This window comes from Tasmannia lanceolata, unplaced genomic scaffold, assembly GCF_043159265.1.
Source record: "Tasmannia lanceolata isolate RefF3 unplaced genomic scaffold, GAP_Taslan_0.1 ptg000015l, whole genome shotgun sequence".
Classification (NCBI taxonomy): Eukaryota; Viridiplantae; Streptophyta; class Magnoliopsida; order Canellales; family Winteraceae; genus Tasmannia; species Tasmannia lanceolata.
Genome location: NW_027518692.1, coordinates 47,712,935 through 47,733,518, shown reverse-complemented (window position 1 = coordinate 47,733,518; position 20,584 = coordinate 47,712,935). Strand labels below are relative to the sequence as shown.

The 20,584-nt window shown below is 37.1% G+C and overlaps 1 protein-coding gene across 3 annotated transcripts; it reads left to right on the top strand.

Moving 5' to 3' along the window:
* The first annotated feature begins 1,632 nt into the window (after window positions 1–1,632).
* Window positions 1,633–19,815, top strand: LOC143891640 (uncharacterized). Of its 3 annotated transcripts, XM_077396181.1 has the most exons (15): window positions 1,633–1,776; window positions 3,912–4,011; window positions 4,878–5,005; window positions 5,206–5,356; window positions 9,113–9,222; window positions 9,512–9,595; window positions 9,685–9,733; window positions 9,860–9,951; window positions 14,282–14,420; window positions 14,687–14,766; window positions 14,861–15,975; window positions 17,758–17,901; window positions 17,996–18,810; window positions 19,042–19,157; window positions 19,502–19,815. In XM_077396181.1, coding segments are annotated over exons 1-13 (2,826 nt in total). In that variant the 5' UTR covers window positions 1,633–1,774; the 3' UTR covers window positions 18,628–18,810; window positions 19,042–19,157; window positions 19,502–19,815. The 3 variants fall into 3 exon arrangements, with proteins under 3 accessions (XP_077252296.1, XP_077252295.1, XP_077252297.1); XM_077396180.1 differs by lacking the exon at window positions 19,502–19,815 and having other exon boundaries at window positions 19,042–19,249; XM_077396182.1 differs by lacking the exons at window positions 1,633–1,776; window positions 3,912–4,011; window positions 4,878–5,005; window positions 5,206–5,356; window positions 19,502–19,815 and having other exon boundaries at window positions 9,167–9,222; window positions 9,843–9,951; window positions 19,042–19,249.
* The last annotated feature ends 769 nt before the right edge of the window (window positions 19,816–20,584 follow it).

The window sequence follows — 20,584 nt, the reverse complement described above, 5'->3', positions numbered from 1 at the left end:
ACAGGCACTATAGTACAGACTGAGTTTGGATTGCTATAATCGGGAATCTGAATCGGCATCCTATTCTAATTCCGATTCAAATTCCCCAAAAAATGCACTGTGGGAAAATGAAAATGAAAATTTAATTTAAAAAATTCTGATAAATTCTTTTATTCTGACCGGAGCAGTATTATAAATTTATAATAACCCATCTTGAGATGGAAAAGAGATTCCAACATTTTTCCCTTTTAATTCTGCCCCGGGGTTAATTTTGCTGGGAAGAATCTCACAAAACCTTATGTTGTCTCTACTATTGGAAATTTCCCAGAAGAGTCTGAGAGGGGATTAAAGACTTAAGCCCTCTTGGCCATTTCTCAAGAACAATAGCTAAAGGCCTTGAGTCTACCACTCGGATCTGAGGTTCATGTACGGAACGTCTCAAAATTATAACACCCAGAGAAGTTCAATTAACCGAGATTCATAAGCGCTAAAATCACGTGTGACCTGAATATGTTGGAAATTCAGGCGTTTCCAACAATCTAATTCTAAATGCACCCAGAATGGAATGATAAAAAAAATAAATAAAACTTTAAATAAAAAAGATTCTAATAAAAATTCCATTCTGACCAATCCCCCCCTCTAAATCCACCCCGGTGTCGATTCCGCCACCGGTATGCCAAATGTTCACAGGTCAAAGTGAAATATAATGTTTAGTTACATCATTTTTTCGGTGGGCATGATTCACATTAGTTTCACTTTTAACATTTTTTTTATAACACAAGACATAGAAAAGTAATGTGAAAGATGAGAGTCTACGCCTTTTGTATATAGAGGGCCTTAAGAACATTTAAACTTTATGTCGAAGATCGTCCTTCCTATTAGCGAAAACTATTATCACTAAAGTATAGGTGACATGTATACTCGCTGATCGGGACCGTTCATCTGACAGGCCATCACAAGGCCACTCTGTGTTCCCAGTCACAAGTTTTGGGCGTGCAATATCAGTTGCTTTCCATGAACAAAAATTGCTGAAATTCGGTCGAAATTTTAGCAAAATTTTCCATACGGTATTATTTTTTTATTCCTTTATAGAATTTCGGCAGAAATTACCGAAATTTCGGCCCCCAAAAACCAACATTTCGAGGACACTTCTATCGAAATTTTGGCCGAAATCCTGAAATTTTCCACAAGAAATATTTTTCCTGCAATCCAAACAGGGCTGAACGTTAGAAACTTTTTAATAGTATCCTAAGAGACCCGAGGCCCACTATAGTAGGAGTGCCTCATTGTATTACAATGAGATCAACTTTCACCCCCTTATTTTTCTATTGACACCCCTCTGTTTTGCCCACAGACAGTCTGTCGGGAATTAATTAAAATAAACAAATGAAGAAAGCCCCGAGAAGAGATCAGTTTTGGAGTTTTTTGGGATGTGAATCTAATCTATCTACCTATCAATCAATAGTAATAATAAAGAAATAAAACAAAGAAAGGGACAAAGAAGAGGGGTGTATTTATCAACCGAAAGGATGCCCGTCCTCTCTCTTGCCATTACCTTTTTTTGGCCGTAACGCTTTTCTTTTAAACAAACCAACGTTACAAGCCCCATTTAGAAAAGTAGAGGGGCGTCGAATGGGTGTCAAAAGAGTGACGCACTTTTAGCCAAAGTGATATAGTCTATAAATATCGGACTTCCCCACAGAAATTCAATTCTAGGGACAGGAAACGGCAAGAGGGGGATCTCCAAAACCTCATCTCATCTTTCTCGAATCCTCTCGATCTTCAAGATCTGTCAATGTAAGTTCCGATAATTCTTTTTCCTGTTTTCAAGATCTTCAAGATCATCAAGATTTTGCGTTTTTTTTTAATTTTTTTGCCTTGAATGGTTAGAGTTTTTTTTTTTTTTTTTTTTGTAGATTGTTGTTGTTTGAAGTTGAATTCTGTGTTTTCGTGTTCAAATCGGTAGAAATTTATATCCTTCTGCAGAACTTCTTTACATCGATAGGTTATTTTGGGTGCTAGGTTGGGATATGTGTTATAGTAGGGCAAATAATTTGGTATCTCTTTTCATTTGTTCTGATTTAGGTTTATTAGGATTTTGGGAGTTTTCTTTATTTGCAGCCTGCCCTAAAAGGATTTTTATTTTCTTTTTGTGTTTTTTGGCAGTGTTTTGTTACACATCTGGCAACATTCCCTTTGGAGATTTGACTTATTTCTATATGTATCTTTTGTGTTTTGAATTTGTTTCCTTTATGTTTTGGTCTAAGTTACCTAGTTAATACACTTTCTTATTTAGTAGGTAGTAATTTTGGGATAGTTGTCATCTTTCTCAAGATGGAGGGAGGAAAGTTAATTTGTATTTATTCTCATATGGTTAAAATCTGGTTTACCAAGAGGACACCCTTTCCCTTTCCCTCTTTCTATGGGCAATTGCCATCTGATAGGTCCCGAACCTATCATGTTTAGAGTCACAGCAAGAGCCTGCTTAGGAAAGGATAACCATAGAATTAAGGTTGAAAAATACTCCACTAATGCCACCCATCCGAATCATAGTGCCGTTTTGGTTTAGGGTTTGCAGCTACCATTAAACCCCCAACAAACCATTCAGTTTGACTTAATCTACGCCTCGAATGGAGGGGAGTCCAAATATCATCGAGTTTCACTGCAGCCGAGAAATCCTCACTGATTTAGATCCAACTACATATGATATCATGGGTCAAAACTCCAACAAACCATTAAGTTTTAGAATCATTCTCAGATACCTCATCTCCAATTCATCAGTAATACCTTGGACTTTAGTTGGGAGTCGATTGAGTAAGCAAAAACTTGAGTGTTCGAGGCCATATAAAAAAACAGTGATAGATTGAATTAGCAAACAAAAATTGAGTCTGAGAAGGTTGTTTGAATTAGTTCCGATTCGGGAGTTAATAACCTTAATAAAAGTGCCATTGTGGTAGTGGATTGAGAGGCAAGATTGAGAAATAACCTATCCCATATCCAGGTTTCTATGGGTTTTGGATTCCCATCTAAAGCTTAATGGGATTTGGTCATCAAAGAAGTAGAAAATAGGTTATGTGCAAGAGACAATATTTATCTTTATGTGTGGCATGGAGTTCCATGGACTGCTTTTCTTGTCGTCGTTGTGCCACACTATGATGAGCGAGATAGTTGATTTGGTGGACCGTCACATGGATGGGCAATATAAGAAAATGGTGGTAATCTGATATACTATCTGAGATGTGATGTTTTTCACGTAGTGTTGTGTGTTGCTCAATTTCTGCTCAACAATGTTTTCTTACCTATCCATCTGTAGTCAATTTATTGTATGGCTCAGATAGTTTGGTTGCTACGGTATTTGTGTTATGGCCAATCCATGCCGTGGCCACCAGATCACCACACCATCCATGTGTGTGTTTGAGATGGTTGGGATGGTGTGCATGAAGTGGCAGAACCCATTTTCTATGGGTTTAATAAGATCTTAATCTGAAAATAACTATAGACCCTGAAAGAACTTGTGGAAGAGACAAATTGACTCTTATTATTGATGGTTCCCTGTTGTTTACTAGCAGACTCTGCAACTCTAATCGGATACATGGCAACTGTGACCCACATATGCCTTCACTTATGTAAAATTTATGTTACTTCACACGTAAATACATGCCATGCATTTCATTTATTATAAGGACTCATGCATGGGCACTTATGTTACTCCCAATGCTCTTCAAAACACGTTATTTTGAGCCTATACTGGCACTTCCTATCAACTACTTGCATGTGTAGTTAGGTCATCCGTGTCCCAAATTTATTCTTTCCATGACTACTTTCTTAGTATTGTTTATTTCTTCCATATTGCACATGCATTTAGGTTTTTTTTTTTTTTTTTGCTTTATTACTTTTTCTGGGACTTAAAAGTTCAATTCGAACATCATTAGGAATGCCATGAGTGATGAAGGGGAAAGAAATTGTCCCCTATGCATGGAGGAGATGGATCTGACTGATCAACAATTGAAGCCATGTAAATGCGGATACCAGGTTTGACTTCCAATGATATACACTTATTTTCTAATAATCTTTGTGGTGGCCTGTTATATCCATTTGAGTTTTGATGTTCATAAGCACAAAACCTCATGCATTGCTTGAGGCTCCCTATCTCTTTAATAGTTATTAACATTTTTTTTTTCATTAAATTCGTGTGACAATGTCTGTGGTTGCTATTACTTATGGTTTCAAAGTAACTGAGTTGAATTGGTGATGGTCTTTATTTCTCTGTCATGCAACCCAGATTTTGAATCTGCAGTTGGGGACAAATAATTATGTTAATATAATTCTTTCTTCCTTTTATTACTCTTTCCAAGTTGATGTTCGGGATCCTATCAGCAGTGGGGGACAGATAATTATGTTAATATAATACTTTTTTTTATTACTCCTTCTAAGTTGATTTTCTCAATGTACCTTGCAAACGAACATATGGTTTCTGCTATTGCTTATTGAGATAAGATTTAATTATTCATCCGAAACTGTTAGCTTAGGGTTAAAGTGGGAAGATAACCTATTCCCGTTTCCATTTGTTCAAATTGAAGTTGTAAACAGAACCTTTTGCCATGTCATTTACAATCTTTTTCATTCACAGCATTCACCTTATCTTGTCTGAGAGCTTTCAACTCCGTTACATGTACCATTGTGAGATGCGTCTGTAAATTTAATGCTTCGACTTCGAAAGTCCCTGCTTCAGAAATGAATATTCAAATTCTTTTTTGTCCTTTGGATTGTTCTGCATGTTTTTATTTTTTTTGGTTTCTGGTATGAGTTGAGGAATTTTTTCCTCATGGTGTCTTTCTAAACTTTTATGTTTACTTACCATTTCTGGGCCTTGCTTTCATTACATTCTTTTTTGATAGATATGCGTTTGGTGTTGGCATCATATAATGGAGATGGCTGAGAAAGACGATCATGAGGGGAGATGTCCCGCATGCCGTGCTCCATATGACAAGGAAAGAATAGTAGGGATGACAGTCAGTTGTGAAAGGCATGTCTGATACTTAATAATATGATATGAAAGACTTGCAATGCAAAAATAGTGTGGCAATTCATTTAATTTCAGGTTTTGAGTTCACTTTTTTTAACCTGATTTAAAATAAAATGCATATGTGGATATTTGGGTGGAGTGCATTTTCCATTAACTGTTATTTGGAGACAAGTGAGTTTTCATTTCTTTGCATGGAGCAGGTTGGCTGAACTAAATTCGGAAAAGAGGCAGAAGTCACAAAAGGCCAAGTTAAAAACATCAGAAGGGAGGAAACATCTTAGCACTGCTCGAGTTATTCAACGAAATCTTGTATATATTGTTGGAATACCTGCTCATTTAGCTGATGAAGAGGTACTTGTCGTCCAATGGTTATTCATGGTCATTATATACCTAATCTTTCCAGTTGAATGTTAAACAAAACTGTGAAACACCCGTGGTGTTTTGATAGATTGTTCGATGAAATGTGCGATTGGTTAAAGTCTTTACTGATGGTGTTCCAGCATGTTTAGTGTTCTGCAAATTCGGTAGGCAGACGGCTTAGCTAGAGAAGGGGGTCTCTAAAGATTCATTGGCACTTTATGACTCTCTCCCCCCTTGATTTATATCATTCATGGTATCTTCAATCTTCTTTTTCTTTAGTCTTTCTCGTTGTTTTTTACCATCTCGGTCCTCTTTCAGTATATTGGCTACCATTTTCAAAAGAAAAAAGACAGTAGGAGATAAAAATCTCCTAATGTCACGGAAAAATTTGTAAAGGAAAAGGGTGGTTTGTGGTGGTTTTTTTTTGTGTGTGAGTGTGTGTGTGTTGTGGGGTGGGTGCGGGGGTTCATATTTCATTCTCTCCTACCATTAAGCCTAAGATTGTCCAAGTATGGTCTCCTCCGGCCCCGTGTGTGTGTGTTGTGGGGTGGGTGCGGGGGTTCATATTTCATTCTCTCCTACCATTAAGCCTAAGATTGTCCAAGTATGGTCTCCTCCGGCCCCGGGGTTTTTAAAACTAAACTTTGATGGCTCTAGTATGGGAAACTCCTGTCCCTCGGGTATTGGGGGCTTGCTTAGGGGTGCTGAAGGGAGAATCATAAGGGCTTTTAGCGGTCCAATTCCGGTGGCAGATGCAAATGAGGCCGAAGTTTGGGCGATCCATCATGGTATTAAATGTTTGCAGAATGTGGACTTGAACAAGGTGGTGGTGATTGAAGGAGATCCACTTAACGTCATTCAATGGCTTAATGGTGTATACTATTATGACATGCTATTATGACAAAATACTCAAAAATATCATTAGTTACAAGATATTTGAGATTAGTAATTATTATATATGGACCCAAGTTGGTTCGTCAAAATTTATCTAACATTGTAGGTCATTAGTTTATAGAATATTAATTATTAGAGGGATAATTCTGTATTATCTATTTCTTTTACAGTATGTGTGCTTGAAAGCCTTCATGATTGAATAAGCCATGATATTACCATGGCAGGGAGGTTGGGTGTAGGTTCCAAGCTCTACCCTTGTGTTTTTGTACAGTAAGGCCCATCCTATGAACATGTATATGTATAAGGAGGAATACTTTCGATACGTTTATAACAAAATGCCCAAAAAGTATTACTAGTTGGAAGATATTAGAGATTAGTATTTATGAACTGTGGAATCAGGTTGTTTCCTCACAATTTTATTTAATATTAGAGACCTCGGCCAAACTTAAACACTTAGCTTTCGTGGAAGTTTCTTCAGAGTTTTATGGAAAATTTTATATGATAAGAGAAACATGCACTTTCCAAATTGAAGTGTTATTCTTGGTTTTTTGAGTTGATTGCCAACCAAAAATCCGAGTTGGGTGGGAGTGGGTGGATGTTGGATGAAACTACTGACTGGGAATGTTATACTCGTATTTTTCCTATTCAAATATTATTTGTAATTCCTTCACTAAGCTATTTAATGATACCTGATGGATCTATTCTGCTGTTAGGTAGATTTATCTAGTTATCCTTGCTTTTGTATGAAACACGCATCTTTTGTTTTTCTGTGCTAGTGGCAAAATCACGCTTCCTATACAACGGATAGTTGGGACTTACATGAAGAAAAACCTCATTTGAAGATTTTAGATAAAAAAATGTTAGTGGGAGTGAGTGGATTTTGGATGAAAATACTGACTGGGAATGTTATATTCGTATTTTTTTCCCATTCAACTATTATTTGTAATTTCTTCACTAAGCTATTTAATGATACCTGATGGATATATTCTGCTGTTAGGAAGATTTGTATAGTTATCATTACGTTTTATGAAACAAGCATCTTTTGTTTTTCTGTGCTTAGTGGCAAAATCACGTGATAGTTCTGACTTACATGAAGAAAACCTTATTTAAAGATTTTAGATAAAAAAATCTAAATTAGATCCCAAGAAAATTAAATTTGCTTTTATTGGATATTCTGAACATTCTTAAGGTTATAGATTTGTATTGCATCACAATGATGGAACAATAGGATTGATTGAAAGGAGAAATGCCCAATTTATAAAGGATGATTTAGATCTCAATATTAAAAATAAAGTGGTGAAATTATCTAAAATTTCCAAGAATAGAAAGTGCAATTGAAAATAACACATAATAGAGAAGCCACGAGTGGAAGATAGTATAACCAAAGTTAATGAGAGAAAGAAATCCACCACCACATTCAAAGTTTTATCATATTTTGATAACCGAAAATTCCTCCAGATGTTGAATTAAAGAAATTATATACTTTGATAAATGAGGAACGTATTGAAAAGTCCCATCACGTTATGGGATGTGGCGTGGATCCTAGGACTCTAGGGTGTGCTTTGGGTTTGAGTTCCCAAGTTTATGTGGCGATTATTGAGTGGACTCCAGGGTGTGCTTTGGGTGTGAGTTCCCAGGCCGAACATAGATAAAGATCTCCTGGTTACAAGAGCGCTAGAGGAGATACGGAGAGGCCTATGGTGAAAGATGAGATATCTAGTAGTGCGGGAAGGCTAATCTCAGGGTAACCTTGATGCTTCTTAATGCTTCTGTTCGGCATGTACTTCTTCCCCAACTACGCAGGATAATTAGCACTAGAGATCGCCCTTATATTGGATGGTTTTGCTGTTCTGATGATCCACCAGTCCCCTCCTTATTGTTTCTTTTTGACCGGCATCCCCTTTCTTAATGTTCCAACTTTTGACTTTAGTTATTTACTAGTCTTGAATTGAAACTTAGAAAAGGTAACCTATTCTTTTGAGTCAGCCTGAACACATAGACTAACATGGTGAATCCCATTTTTTTTCTTTCCTACTTTCTTCTCTCTGAACAGTAGAAGGGGTGGCAAGTGAAAGGCAATATGATTAATTCTTCTATCGGGACAACATGATATATTCTCCTCTCTTTCTTTTCTTCTGTTTCTCCACTCTTCGTCTCTTCCTTCTTTTCTTCTTCTCATCGCATGAACACTGTTTTCAAGAAAGACATGTTTTCCTCCGGTTTGCATCATATGGAGCTTATGTGTGCCCAACAAAATTTACTAATGCATTTGAGGAGGGAGAGAGGGTGCTGACCAAGGTTTTAAATTTCAGTTCGGGTTTCAGCCACAATAGAAATCGAAATATTTCGGCTTCGGTGGAATAGTTTCGGTTTCTCTAAAATTTCAGTGGAAATTTTGTAAAAAGGAAATATCATAGAAATTTCGGAATTTCGGGGAAATTTCAAGGCGAAATCCTGTAAAAAACGATTCCATGCGGATTTCGTTTCTATCTTGGTGGAAATATGAAATTTTGGCCGAAATTTAACGCCATGTTATTGTCTTTTTATTTATATAAATTGAATATTAGTTGTCTTGTTTATTTCTTCCTACCTTTCTCTAAGTACTTTTGTTTTTACAGCAATCCTTTAACTTTGTCAAGTCAATCATTGACTTGGTTGACTCGGCTCAAACTTAAATTTTACCGTTGATTAGCACACACCATGTAATTGTACCTTTGGAGGAAACTAGTTTGCTGAATGGGATTTTATCTGCATGTAGGAGTTGTTTTTTTTTTTTTCCTTTTGAATGATTGTTGACTGTGTGTGTTGGTTAAAATTCTATCTAAACTAAAAATTCCATCTGCCTTTCTGCAGACTCTCCAGCAGAAGGAATTCTTTGGACAATATGGTAAGATTGTAAAGGTTTCAATAACACGAACTGCTGGAGCTCCTCAGCATTCTTCTGTTAACATTTCTTGTAATGTGTGAGTATCATCTACTTCAATCCGAAACTATTTCAAATTTTGTAATTTCAAGTGTTTGCATAAGATATTAGTGTCTTTTGCACTAGTTATTAAATTGTGCTCTATTTATTTATAAAAGGAAGTCATTCCTTGCCTATATAAAGATGTATTCATCATAGACATACATGTATGTGTTTATATTGATTCAGATATTCTTTGTATTCATATTCTGCAGTTATCTATCTCTCATTGTTGTCTTTGGTCAATTACTTCTTCTTTTTTAATGGAGTCTTTGGTCAATTACTTTCAGATATATATTGTATTCAAAGAATGAGGAAGCTATTAGGTGTATTGAAGTTGTAAATGGTTACATCTTAGATGGTAGACCTTTAAGGCAAGTTTCTTTTTAATCCTGTGGTTGTCTCATTCCATGCATTTTATTCATTTTATTACAGTTATTCTCTTTGATCTTTTCTTGTGTAGAGCATGCTTTGGCACCACAAAATACTGCCATGCGTGGTTGAGAAATATAGTGAGTATTGTCGATATCAAGGTTTATCTGCTGTTATATCTTTTCTTTATCTATGTTCCAATTTAAAATTAGATATTTGGGCTATGCTATAAATTTTGTTAACCGGCAGGTTGTTTACTGGTCCAGCCTTGTGGCAATCCAGATTGTTTGTACTTGCATGATGCTAGGGCACAGGAAGACACATTAACAAAAGACGAGGCCATTTCAACATGTTCTAGGTATTTTTGTTTTGCCCTTTAGTTTATGCTACTTAATCACTTCATATGATTCCGTCTTTAATCGTTTTCAAGATAATTGTGATTTATTTTCCTGTCATGGAGATAATTTTGATTTATTTAGTCTGTATCTAATTTAAAAAGTCAATTTACTTTAGTTAGAGCATATCATACAATCTCCTTTTGATTTGTGAGCTTAGGACTGCTATATATGTCTGCTGTGAATTGTCTCCCGCTAGATTGTAGAAATGTCGAATAACATGCCCTGTGAGGAGTGTAAGGTCTGATCATAGATTTCTGAGGTTCTTAATGGATTAGCTAAACACAAACCTGGTAAGGCTCATCCATCCATAATTAAATCAAATAACCAAACTCTTGACCAAAGACTTAACTACTGCTGACATTCACTGTGTAACAAATGCTTCAAGAGAAAGGGGCTTTGACAAATGACAATGAAGTACTTTGAATAGCATTTGTGTCAAAGAATACGATCAATTAAGTGAAACTACTAGTTACTTCAAAAGCTTAAGCTGTTGGAGATGGTGTTATTTAATCTTTTATTCTTTAACACCCCCTCAGATGTGGCTCCTCTTTTTGAGGGTTGGCCTACACATGGCACATGTGGCCCCACTTTTTTGGGTTAGCCATTGCATGCGAAATTTTAATATCAAGGAGGTTTGAACTCTGGACCTTTTGCTCTGATACCATGTGGAAATACCAGTTACTCCAAAAGCTTAACCTGTTGGGGATGGCATTACTTAATCTTTTATACTTTAACAAATTAGATTGCAAGCTCTTCCTTAGTATTAACTCAATCCTAGATGAAAATCAAATTATGACAGGTCACTTCAAGAATAGCCGGTTGGATACACAACAAAAATTACTAACCTTGGCTAGTGAGGATAGGGGTTGCATAAAGTTGGAGAATGGTGGTAAATGAATCTGATACATGAGCAGATGAATAAGAATAAGATGGCCCATATTTTGGCCAATATGGATGCACATTTGACCTTATAATAATCTTGATTCTCTGTACCTTCAGGATAGGGATTTTTTAGGTTTGTATTTTATTTCCCATTTGGGTAGTTTAGGAGCTCCAGTTTAGTTCGATATGATGAGGACGAAAACATTTCAAATAGAAAAGGAAATCAGAATGGGCAGAGATTATCCTGTATAAAACAAGCCCGGCGTCATTGGTGAACGTGCCTTGATTTATGATGCTTTCTTAAGGGTTTGCAGGTTATTCCGAAGAACTCAGCCAAATTCAAAGCCTGTCTTCGTGAACTCAGCCATTCACAAAGAAAGGCTGTGATTAAAAATCCCATTTTTTAGTGACATTAATCTTTAGCCCTTTTACACAAACATCAATGGCTGAGTTCGGGAGAACTTAGTTTCGACGAGGTGAAACAACCTCTTGTTAGAATTGGTGTGCAAGTAGAGTAGGTCTAATGGTAAGCAATTTTGGAGTAGACTACCTTGAAGAGTACTTATTTTCGAAGTGATTTACGGTCAAAGTGATTTCTGTTGTTCATGTACAGGGTAATCTAAGGCTTGTATTCCAATTTGAATGTTCCGGCGAACACATGTTGTAGAGAGTAAATATATAATTTTTCTCAACCGTTCATACAGTGCCAAACATATTAGAGGACTAGGAGCATCTTTCCGAGGGGATTTTTCTACCACTGCCTATCTCTGCTATTAAAAAAGAAGAAGAATTCCTTTTTCACAGAGCGACTAAGATATCAATTTACTTTATTAGTAGGTTGCTTTAAATTTTCTTGCATAGAAGGAAACTCCAATAGGTGTGAAAAATAAATTCAAATTATCATAAGATAGTGGAAAAAAATCAACTTGCAGCAGTAAATGCATCAATGGTGATCAAGACACGAACAATAAAAAAGGGCGGCTCAGTGCACGAGGCTCCCGCATGTTTGGGAGGGCTAGATGTACGTAGCCTTACCCTTGCTTTGCTGAGAGGATATTTCCGTGACTCGAACCCGTGACCACCGGGTCACAATGGAGCAACCTTACCGTTGCGCCAAGGCTTGCCCTCTATCAAGACCAAGGAAGCAGGATGCTTCCATGGGAGTGGGGAACCTCAATTCCCGGGTTCTCGAATCCGAAACAAGAATCTTTTCGAATCCCCAAAAACTGGGAATCCCGGTTCGGATTCTCCTGAAACCCGATTCCCACTTTTGGGAATCATGGTTTATGATTCCCCGGAAATCAAATTCCTACTTTTGGGAACCGCGGTTTAATGTTATGAGAAAGACAATTTCTCGGCGATTCCCTGGCGATGAATCTCCGGTGACTCTCTGTCGACTTCACGATTCCCGCTCTGGCAACCTTGATCAAGACAATAGTAGGAGAAAACACAAGCCCATATGAGCAACCCATATGAAGAGAAGAAAATTATATTAAAAAACAAATTATGTACCTGAAGAGAAGGAAACTATCCTTTTTATCGATGCTGATTTCCCTTGTTTGAGTTATGAAAATAGACAATTAGAACAAAAAACAAAAGGAGAGCACAAACAAGGAGGTGAAGAAGAGAGAAGGGAAGACGTGAGAGAAAGGAGAAAGGAAGCTTGCAAAGAGACTCTCTCGTACTTGTTCTTGCAAGTGTTTTCCCACAGGATGGAAGGCCTAGATTGTTGAAAACAAAGATGTCTCTCCCACCATTTGCTATGGTCTTGTGATGTGAACCCTAGTCTCTAATACCAAACTGATATGAGTAAATGATAGCCAAGAGAAACGAAGTAGGGAATCAAGGTAAAGACAAGTGATCGAGATCAAGATCCAGAAAAGATCAAGATAGTAAAAAGAGGGAAAGAAGATCAAAGAGAAAGAGAAAAGAGGAATGGTTTATAAACCCAACCGGGAAGGGTGAGTAAAGTGATGGGAGAAAAGAGAAGGAGGAGATAAAGAAAATGAGAAAGATAAGTTTAAGGATAGAAAATTGACCTAACATGAAGTGTCACACATCAAAAGGCATAACAGAGAGAGAGAGAGAGAGAGAGAGGGGGAGAGAGAGAGAGAGAGCTTCAAATCTTTATTCATTCCATTGCAACGCCTCCTGAAGAGTTCCCTAAGGCTACACATATATAAGAAAAGAAAGAGAACTAGAAAGTTTTAAAACCCTAAACAAAAACCTAATACTTTGGACTAAAATACCTTCTAATGACTTCACAACTTTAAATTTTCGTAATAGGGAAAGAAGATCAAAGAGAAAGAGAAAAGAGGAATGGTTTATAAACCCAACCGGGAAGGGTGAGTAAAGTGATGGGAGAAAAGAGAAGGAGGAGATAAAGAAAATGAGAAAGATAAGTTTAAGGATAGAAAATTGACCTAACATGAAGTGTCACACATCAAAAGGCATAACAGAGAGAGAGAGAGAGAGAGAGAGAGAGAGAGAGAGAGAGAGCTTCAAATCTTTATTCATTCCATTGCAACGCCTCCTGAAGAGTTCCCTAAGGCTACACATATATAAGAAAAGAAAGAGAACTAGAAAGTTTTAAAACCCTAAACAAAAACCTAATACTTTGGACTAAAATACCTTCTAATGACTTCACAACTTTAAATTTTCGTAATACATATGTGGGCACTATTTAAAACTCATAACTCAAAGAACATAAGTGATTTTCATGGGAAAAGACCATGATACCCCTCTTGTAAGTTAGGAGACCTTAAAAATGCCTAAAAGGCACTTAAAAATTAGAAATGAGCCCTAGGATGGTCCCCACCATCTTGTCTTACCTCCCATCATCTCCATATTTTTTGAATCTAAAAGTTGCAGGCCCATCCTGTTACCATCTGCCCCCGGGTATGTTGTGATGAAGGCAGACGATGACCACTTTCAGACACCCCTTCGTAGTGAGCATCCTACTATTGCAAAACAAGAAATCTATCAAATATCCAATTACTGGGTTTGTGGTATATAGATCTTCACTGAATGGAAAGTCCACCAACTTGCTCTTGTTGATAAATTCAGAGAATTTTACTATCCTTGTAGTGGTCCCGCTGTTTCCTTCTTATAGGTGACCCGAATAGTATGAAATCATCACCGCCACATCTTGGGCCATTCAATTACCTTTAAGTTACTTGCAAACTTGACCATCTTTCTCTCTTTGTATATGGATATTGATGTCCATGAAGTACTCAATAGCCAGTGTTGCTTTGATTAAAGTCTGCACAGATGCACCTCTCTTTTTAAGCTCCCTTTAAAACTTGTTTATATTGGATTTCCTGAATAATCTACCTTCAAAGCTTGTTTACATTGTATTTCCTGTATGATACCATATCTGAATTTTTACTGTTTTTGTTACCAATCCAGCAAATTTCAGCATTCTCCTGGAAGTGCTTTGAATTACTTCCAGCGGCGTTCTGGGCATTTCTTACCTCCTCCAGTTGATGAATTCTGCAGCAACAATAATGTTATCCTGAGCAAACCTTTGGGGAAACCAGTAGCTCATGTAAGGGATTTTTCTGTGCACTGTTTTGGACATGGGGAATTTCACATTCACACTGGTTTTTATTCTGCTTGATTTTTTATTAGTATTTTTAACGGAACTCCGTGGTGGCATCTTCTGGATTTTGTTCTCTAGTTATATATCTTGCTCAAATAAAATATTTTTCCTCCTCATTTTAGAAAGAAAAAAAAAAAAATTTCCTCCTGTTTTTTAAAATTTCAAGATGCAGTCTTTGTTCTAATTTTTTTTGTTTCTCCTGGGCCTTTCAGAGTCCCGGAGGTTACAGTAAAAATATCCTTTCAGACGATGATGCTGGAAAATCTGGTGGTCTTCCAGCAGCTGCTTCTTGGTATGATTGTTTTTTATATTTTTCTCTTTTTTCATAAAGCCTTTTATTTCTTAGTTGTTTTAATTGTTTGGGGACTTCCGATTTTCTTATCCAGGGGTTTGAGAGCCAATCCGGGCAGGTTGCCAGTTACAAATGCTCTAGTTAGCCAAGGACCTTCCAAAAATGAGCCAATAATGTCCAATGGTTCTCTTATATCTTGCGTTGGTGCTAAAGCCCAAAACCCAACACAAACGTGCAGTACTGATCAACATGTTGAGTGTATAGGCACATCACTTTCAAATGGTAGGCTAGAGACCTTCCCATCATCAGAACTGTGTAAAGAGGACGGTCAAACACGTCAGACCGAGCCACATATTGTTGTTAGCGTGGAGCCCACCGCACAATTGAATGGTATTGTGAGCTTAGAAGCTTCAAACCTTGACCCAGAACCTGGGGCTTCCTCAACGCCCCAAGATTTGCCTCTTTCAGATGAACAGACATGTGGAAGTTCTGAGATGGGAATAGAGATCTTGGCTGCTAGGGATCTGGAAGAAAAAAATAGATCTCCAACGTTGATTTCAAGGCTTGGAGGAGATCTTTCTAGTTTTTCTACGGGTGGCCTTGTTGTGGACCAGATAGTTGACGAGGCTTCTTCATCGTCTGCACCAGGTGTCTCATTATTTCCTAACGGTGAAAAAGCGAAGTTGAGTAACTGGGCCTCTGGCAGTCAGGAAGTTTCTAGATTTCCGAACACAGGTTATGGTTTTCAAAAAAAATTATCATTGGAGAAAGTTGGAAGCCAAAATTCAGTTTTATGTGAGGAAACCAATGTAGATAAAAGCGAAGAGAACAATATTATAGGAAATATTTTATCATTGGATCTTGGTTTGGATGATTCTTTAGTAAGCCCTCATAATCTTGCAAAACTGTTACGTGGCGAAAGTGATAGAATAACTGGCGACTCAAAATTGTATAGTTCTTCTAAGCCAGGTAATAACAATAAATCCAGGTTTTCCTTTGCTAGGATGGATGAATTCAACCAAGAAAGTGACCGTTCATTCACTTTGAGCACCTATGAGTTTGGGCAGAGAGAAATTTCTGATCTTCAAGGCATCGCGGATAATGATAGATTTCAAGTGAATAAATTTCCTAATGGAATAACTGTCTCTGATTTGGGGAGCTCCGAGATTCTTAACAGTCATCAGCACCTTTCTTCTACTATGGATACGGGTGAGTTCTAACTTTTGTTTAACTTGCATGATTAGACAATTGGGTTTTACCAGTCTGAATATGTTTCTCATGACTTTCTTTTGGTGCATTTTTTTTACCAATGGCCTTTGTTGTGGTTTGGCTTCCTTTTCTCTATGGGAGGTAGATTGTTAGTTGAATGTTTAAAAGTGCTTCTCTATGAAGATTTGAAGTTCATAATCTTGTTTGTTGGGTTCTCTGTTTGAGCGTTGCATTGTTTGTTTTTTCTTTTTCACTCACTGATATCATGATCATATAAGTTGTGAGTGTTTATTTATGTGATTACAACTGGATGAATTGAGTGACTGCTAGGGTCTGGAAAATGGATATGATAGTTTCTGCACAGTCTTGTTGAATTGTTTTGCAAATTGATAAAGTAGAATCTCTGTGCAGACTCATCTGAATGTATAGAGACATTTTTTTTCTTTAGGAGCAGAATTTTGTTTCTTTTAAAAATTGAAGTGTGGAAGACAAAACTACAAAAGACATACCTAAGCCTTTGTTCCTCTAATTGATATTGCAGTCACTGTTTAAGAATTCTCCGAATCAATTATTGACTTGCTCAACTCCACTCGGTTTTACCTTGGTTGAGTTCTGCTCTGAGTTTTTAAACAATGATTGCAATACCAACGAGTGTTGGTCTGCAACAAGCTAATTGTTTTGTTTCCCACCATAGTCAATTTGGGTCTCAAGTGGATACACGTGATAATTATTTGTATTGGATCCTTCCTGTTGCAATTATTTTTTTCTTTTACCTAAATCCGAATACTACACCTTTGTTTGCCAACAGGAGGTTTAACGACTTTGACTTAGTTGAGAACTTGGCCTAGGTAAAAAGGAGTTGACTCGGCTGAGTAATTATTGATGCAGTCAATTTTTCATTAAATCGGGAGTCATAGGAGTTTTTGATTGACTTGGTAGGGAAAAACTTGGATTTAGATGAGAACTCAGCCAAGACAAAAAGAAATTCACTTGAATGGTTGACTTGGGGTGTTTTTAAACATTGGTTCTCACTATTTCCTTCTTTCACTTTTTACTCAACTATGTAATTGATGGTTTAGAAATTTCAGATTCTGAAATAAATTACTCAGCAAAATTTTTGACTTTGGTGGGGTTTATGTGGTAAGTTTCATGTTTGCATAAGTAAACTAAGAAAATAGAAAAAGAAGAAAATTGAGGAAATGCATGCATGAAATATCAGATAATAAGGGAAGTTGGGGATAAAAAGCATGAAATTGTTAAGAAATAAAAATGTCGCATGCAAATGTTCGAATTTGATGCTTCAGTGGTTTCTGGATCATGCAGAATAGTACAAATTTGTATTGGCCTGCTGCAATATGAACATGATATTGTCTATGAGGTGGGTCTTAGAACTTAGAAATCACATCGTGATTATTCTAGTTGTCAGTTCACCAGTATCAGAATCTCTTAAAAATTGCGTATAAGTGGAGTATGGTTCCGAGTTTCATTGTTCTCTCTTTTCCTTTATTTTGCTTTTAACGTTCTGTGATTTTTCTAGACATCCTCGGAGTTTTACTAGTCTTGTTATATGATTGAATTGGCATCTAACTAATAAAATTCAACTATGTTTTTTCAGCAAGCATTTTAGCTGTCCCAAATTTTATTTTCTTTTACTTCCCCATTTTCATCAGATGCATGTGAATTAATTACTAAAGAAATCTAGTTTCTATCTGTTTAAATACTCATTTGCTTTTCATTAGTTGGTCCTGATTGCGAGTCTTATTCATTTATTTTCTCCCTCAGATTTACACTCTCATTCAAGGCCTGGGGTATCTCCACCTTCCAGACTTCTCATCCAGAGAAAACCCCCACATATTCCGCCTCCTGGATTCAATCCCCAGTATATGGTGGATCGAGATCAGTCCTTTACCGTGATTCCTTCTTCGGGTTTGTTTTTTCTTTTTCTTTTTAATCTCCCAACTCTATAATCATGGTTATTGTTGAAGTAGGTGGGCTGGTATTAAATTATTTCTTATTGCAGGTTCAAATGCACAACACCTATTCCTTGGCAGTTCAGCGCACTTGAATTCTCCTCAACAAATAGTAGGAAATAGCATCCATCCGGATGTTGAATTCGTTGATCCTGCAATAATGGAAATCAGTAGGGGGAAACTTCCAATGTCAAGCACACATCTTTTTTCCCCAAACTTCAGCTCCAATCTGAGTGGTTTCTCCGAGATTGACCAGGGGCTTCGTTTGTTGACGTCAAGATCGACCAATTTTAATCATAATTCAATGATGGTGATGGATCAAAGCAGGTACAACCTTTTACAAGATATGGATTTACAAGAGGCCAATTTTAATCATAATTCGATGATGGTGATGGATCAGAGCGAGTACAACCTTTTACAAGATATGGCTTTACAAGAGACAATGCGCAATTCTAATGGACCATGGGGTGCTTGGAATATGACCAGTCCAAATTCTATTGAGTCCGCGTCACTTTTGAGCAGAAGAGGTCAGGAAAGCTTGGCTGAGATAAGAAATAATGGAAGAGTTGGATATCTTGATCCCCAATATGGGTTTCTGAGACCATTCCCCCCTACCCACGAGGACACCAGGTTTCAGACCTCTAATCCTGGTTCCTTCTATAACCCAGCGTACGGTATATAATCTGAGAATGTGGTTACAAAAGATGATTTTCTGGTGGGCTCTTCTCCTTAATATTCAGCATTATGGTGGTTTTATGACAAGTTTTGGTGGGCCAGTGTAAATTTCCTGTGAGTTCTTTGAGTCCCTCTGTAGGGGAGCTTTAATCGCTTATCTTGAAGGCTGTCAAGCTTCGAATATTATCAGGTAACTCTGGAAAGGGCTAAACACTCAATCCTTTACTTTTCAGATTCTTTTCTTTTATATGATTAACTGCCTTGATTATGCATAAAAGTCACTGTGTGGGACCCAAAATTGATTGTTAGGATTGATCTTGAGAGTGATTGCCCGCCTAGTCGGATTCTATACATTTTGCATGAAGAAAAGTTGCTAATTTTATTGTAAGAAGGCATTACATGTTTCTGGTCTTTTATGCAGGTATACTTGGTATTTGTTTTGCTGATTGAGATTTGAGAGAAATGAGAAGGGGCAACAAATGGTTGCAAAGGCTCTTGTAAATCAGTCAAATTACATGCTGGTGTACATATATACAGGTAGACACTGCTGTAGACTTTTCACTTTATTTTGTCCATTCTTGGCCACACTTTAGGGAAATGGGTATTGCTCATATATTGCTTGGTTTGCATTCTTAGTTTGGTCCCGAAATGTGCTTTTTTTTTTTTTTTTTGGAGATGATTTTTTCACTATGACCAATTGCCCATACAAGAGATTTTAGATGATAAGCGGGTGTGTAGAGTGGTGTAGATTAATGCCCACAAAAAGTGGGACCTACCTGTCTAAATGATCTAAGCCATTCATTGCTTGGTTTCCATCGTGGTAAAGGCCATGCCTCAAAAATCTTCTCCATATAGTGATCTTAACCCTTGGATATGAACAGGCCAAAAATGGATGGCTCTGACGGTTTAAAGGCCTCCACAAATCGAAGGGCTAGGATCATCCTATCAGATTTTTGGGGCACTATCTACAGCGTTGCCATTGCCTTGATGTTCACCATCTTCTCTTGGGGTCTTTATTTTCTAACTAACATTTCTCAGGAAAAAATGATGATGTTGCAAGGCAATGGCAGTTTGTTCTAATCAATCATCTCATTCTAAAGACATCGATTCTGTTTAGGCCCTTGGACCAAGCTCGATGACGGGCTTAGTTAGGGTCATGAGGGCGGAATTCTAGTTTCAATGGTCTGTGTAATCTATAGTTTGAAATTTCGACCGAAATCCGAAATTTTGGATTTCGGTCAACACCAAAACCGAAATTGGTAAAACCCGAAATGGTACCAGATTTCGTCTTTTTATATTTCGTCTGAAATTTCAAGAAATACAACCCCAAATTCTCAAATTTATTAATTATATAGCATTTTTTTTGTGAAATTTTGACTGAAATTTGGTATTAAATTACATATTATTTTTTAATACTGTACTCAATTTCAGATGAAATTTCGGTTTCGGTGAGGGCTGAAATGCGTTCTGAAACGGAATTTAAAACCATGGTGTAATCTACAGGCTACAGCCGATTTACCATTCCCCTAAAAACTTTTGAGCTTCTTCCTTTGTGGAGAGATTTGAGAAGGCGGAATGAGGAGATGGTGCTCAGCGGCTGAAAAATAGGGGAAAAAAAATCTATTTTAAATAGAGTTTTTCTCTTGTCTGGTATTTTCAGCTGCTTCTCACCCTATTCTTACTCATTCATGCGTGCCCTCTCAAACATGGCCTAGATTTAAAAAAAAAAAAAACAAAAAAAAACTAGGAAAATCGTGTTCAGCAAACCCAATTTGCAACACCCATTTCTCTAACTCCTGTCTTTATGAATATAAAAGAGCATTGATTTTTCGAAGCAACTCATTCTCTCATATTCGCCAGTTTGCCAATAAGATGGAAAAAAAAGAAATGAATGAGAAGGCGAGTTTGTAACATATAATTGGTTATAGTAGGGCCCACCCAGATTTTGTTAATGCACAAACACG

Bases quoted from the DNA above. Each gene is read 5' to 3' on its own strand.
- LOC143891640 (XM_077396181.1), top strand. The intron at 15,976-17,757 runs GTGAGTTCTAAC...TTTCTCCCTCAG, and splicing joins TTCTTCTACTATGGATACGG to ATTTACACTCTCATTCAAGG. The intron at 17,902-17,995 runs GTTTGTTTTTTC...TTCTTATTGCAG, and splicing joins TACCGTGATTCCTTCTTCGG to GTTCAAATGCACAACACCTA.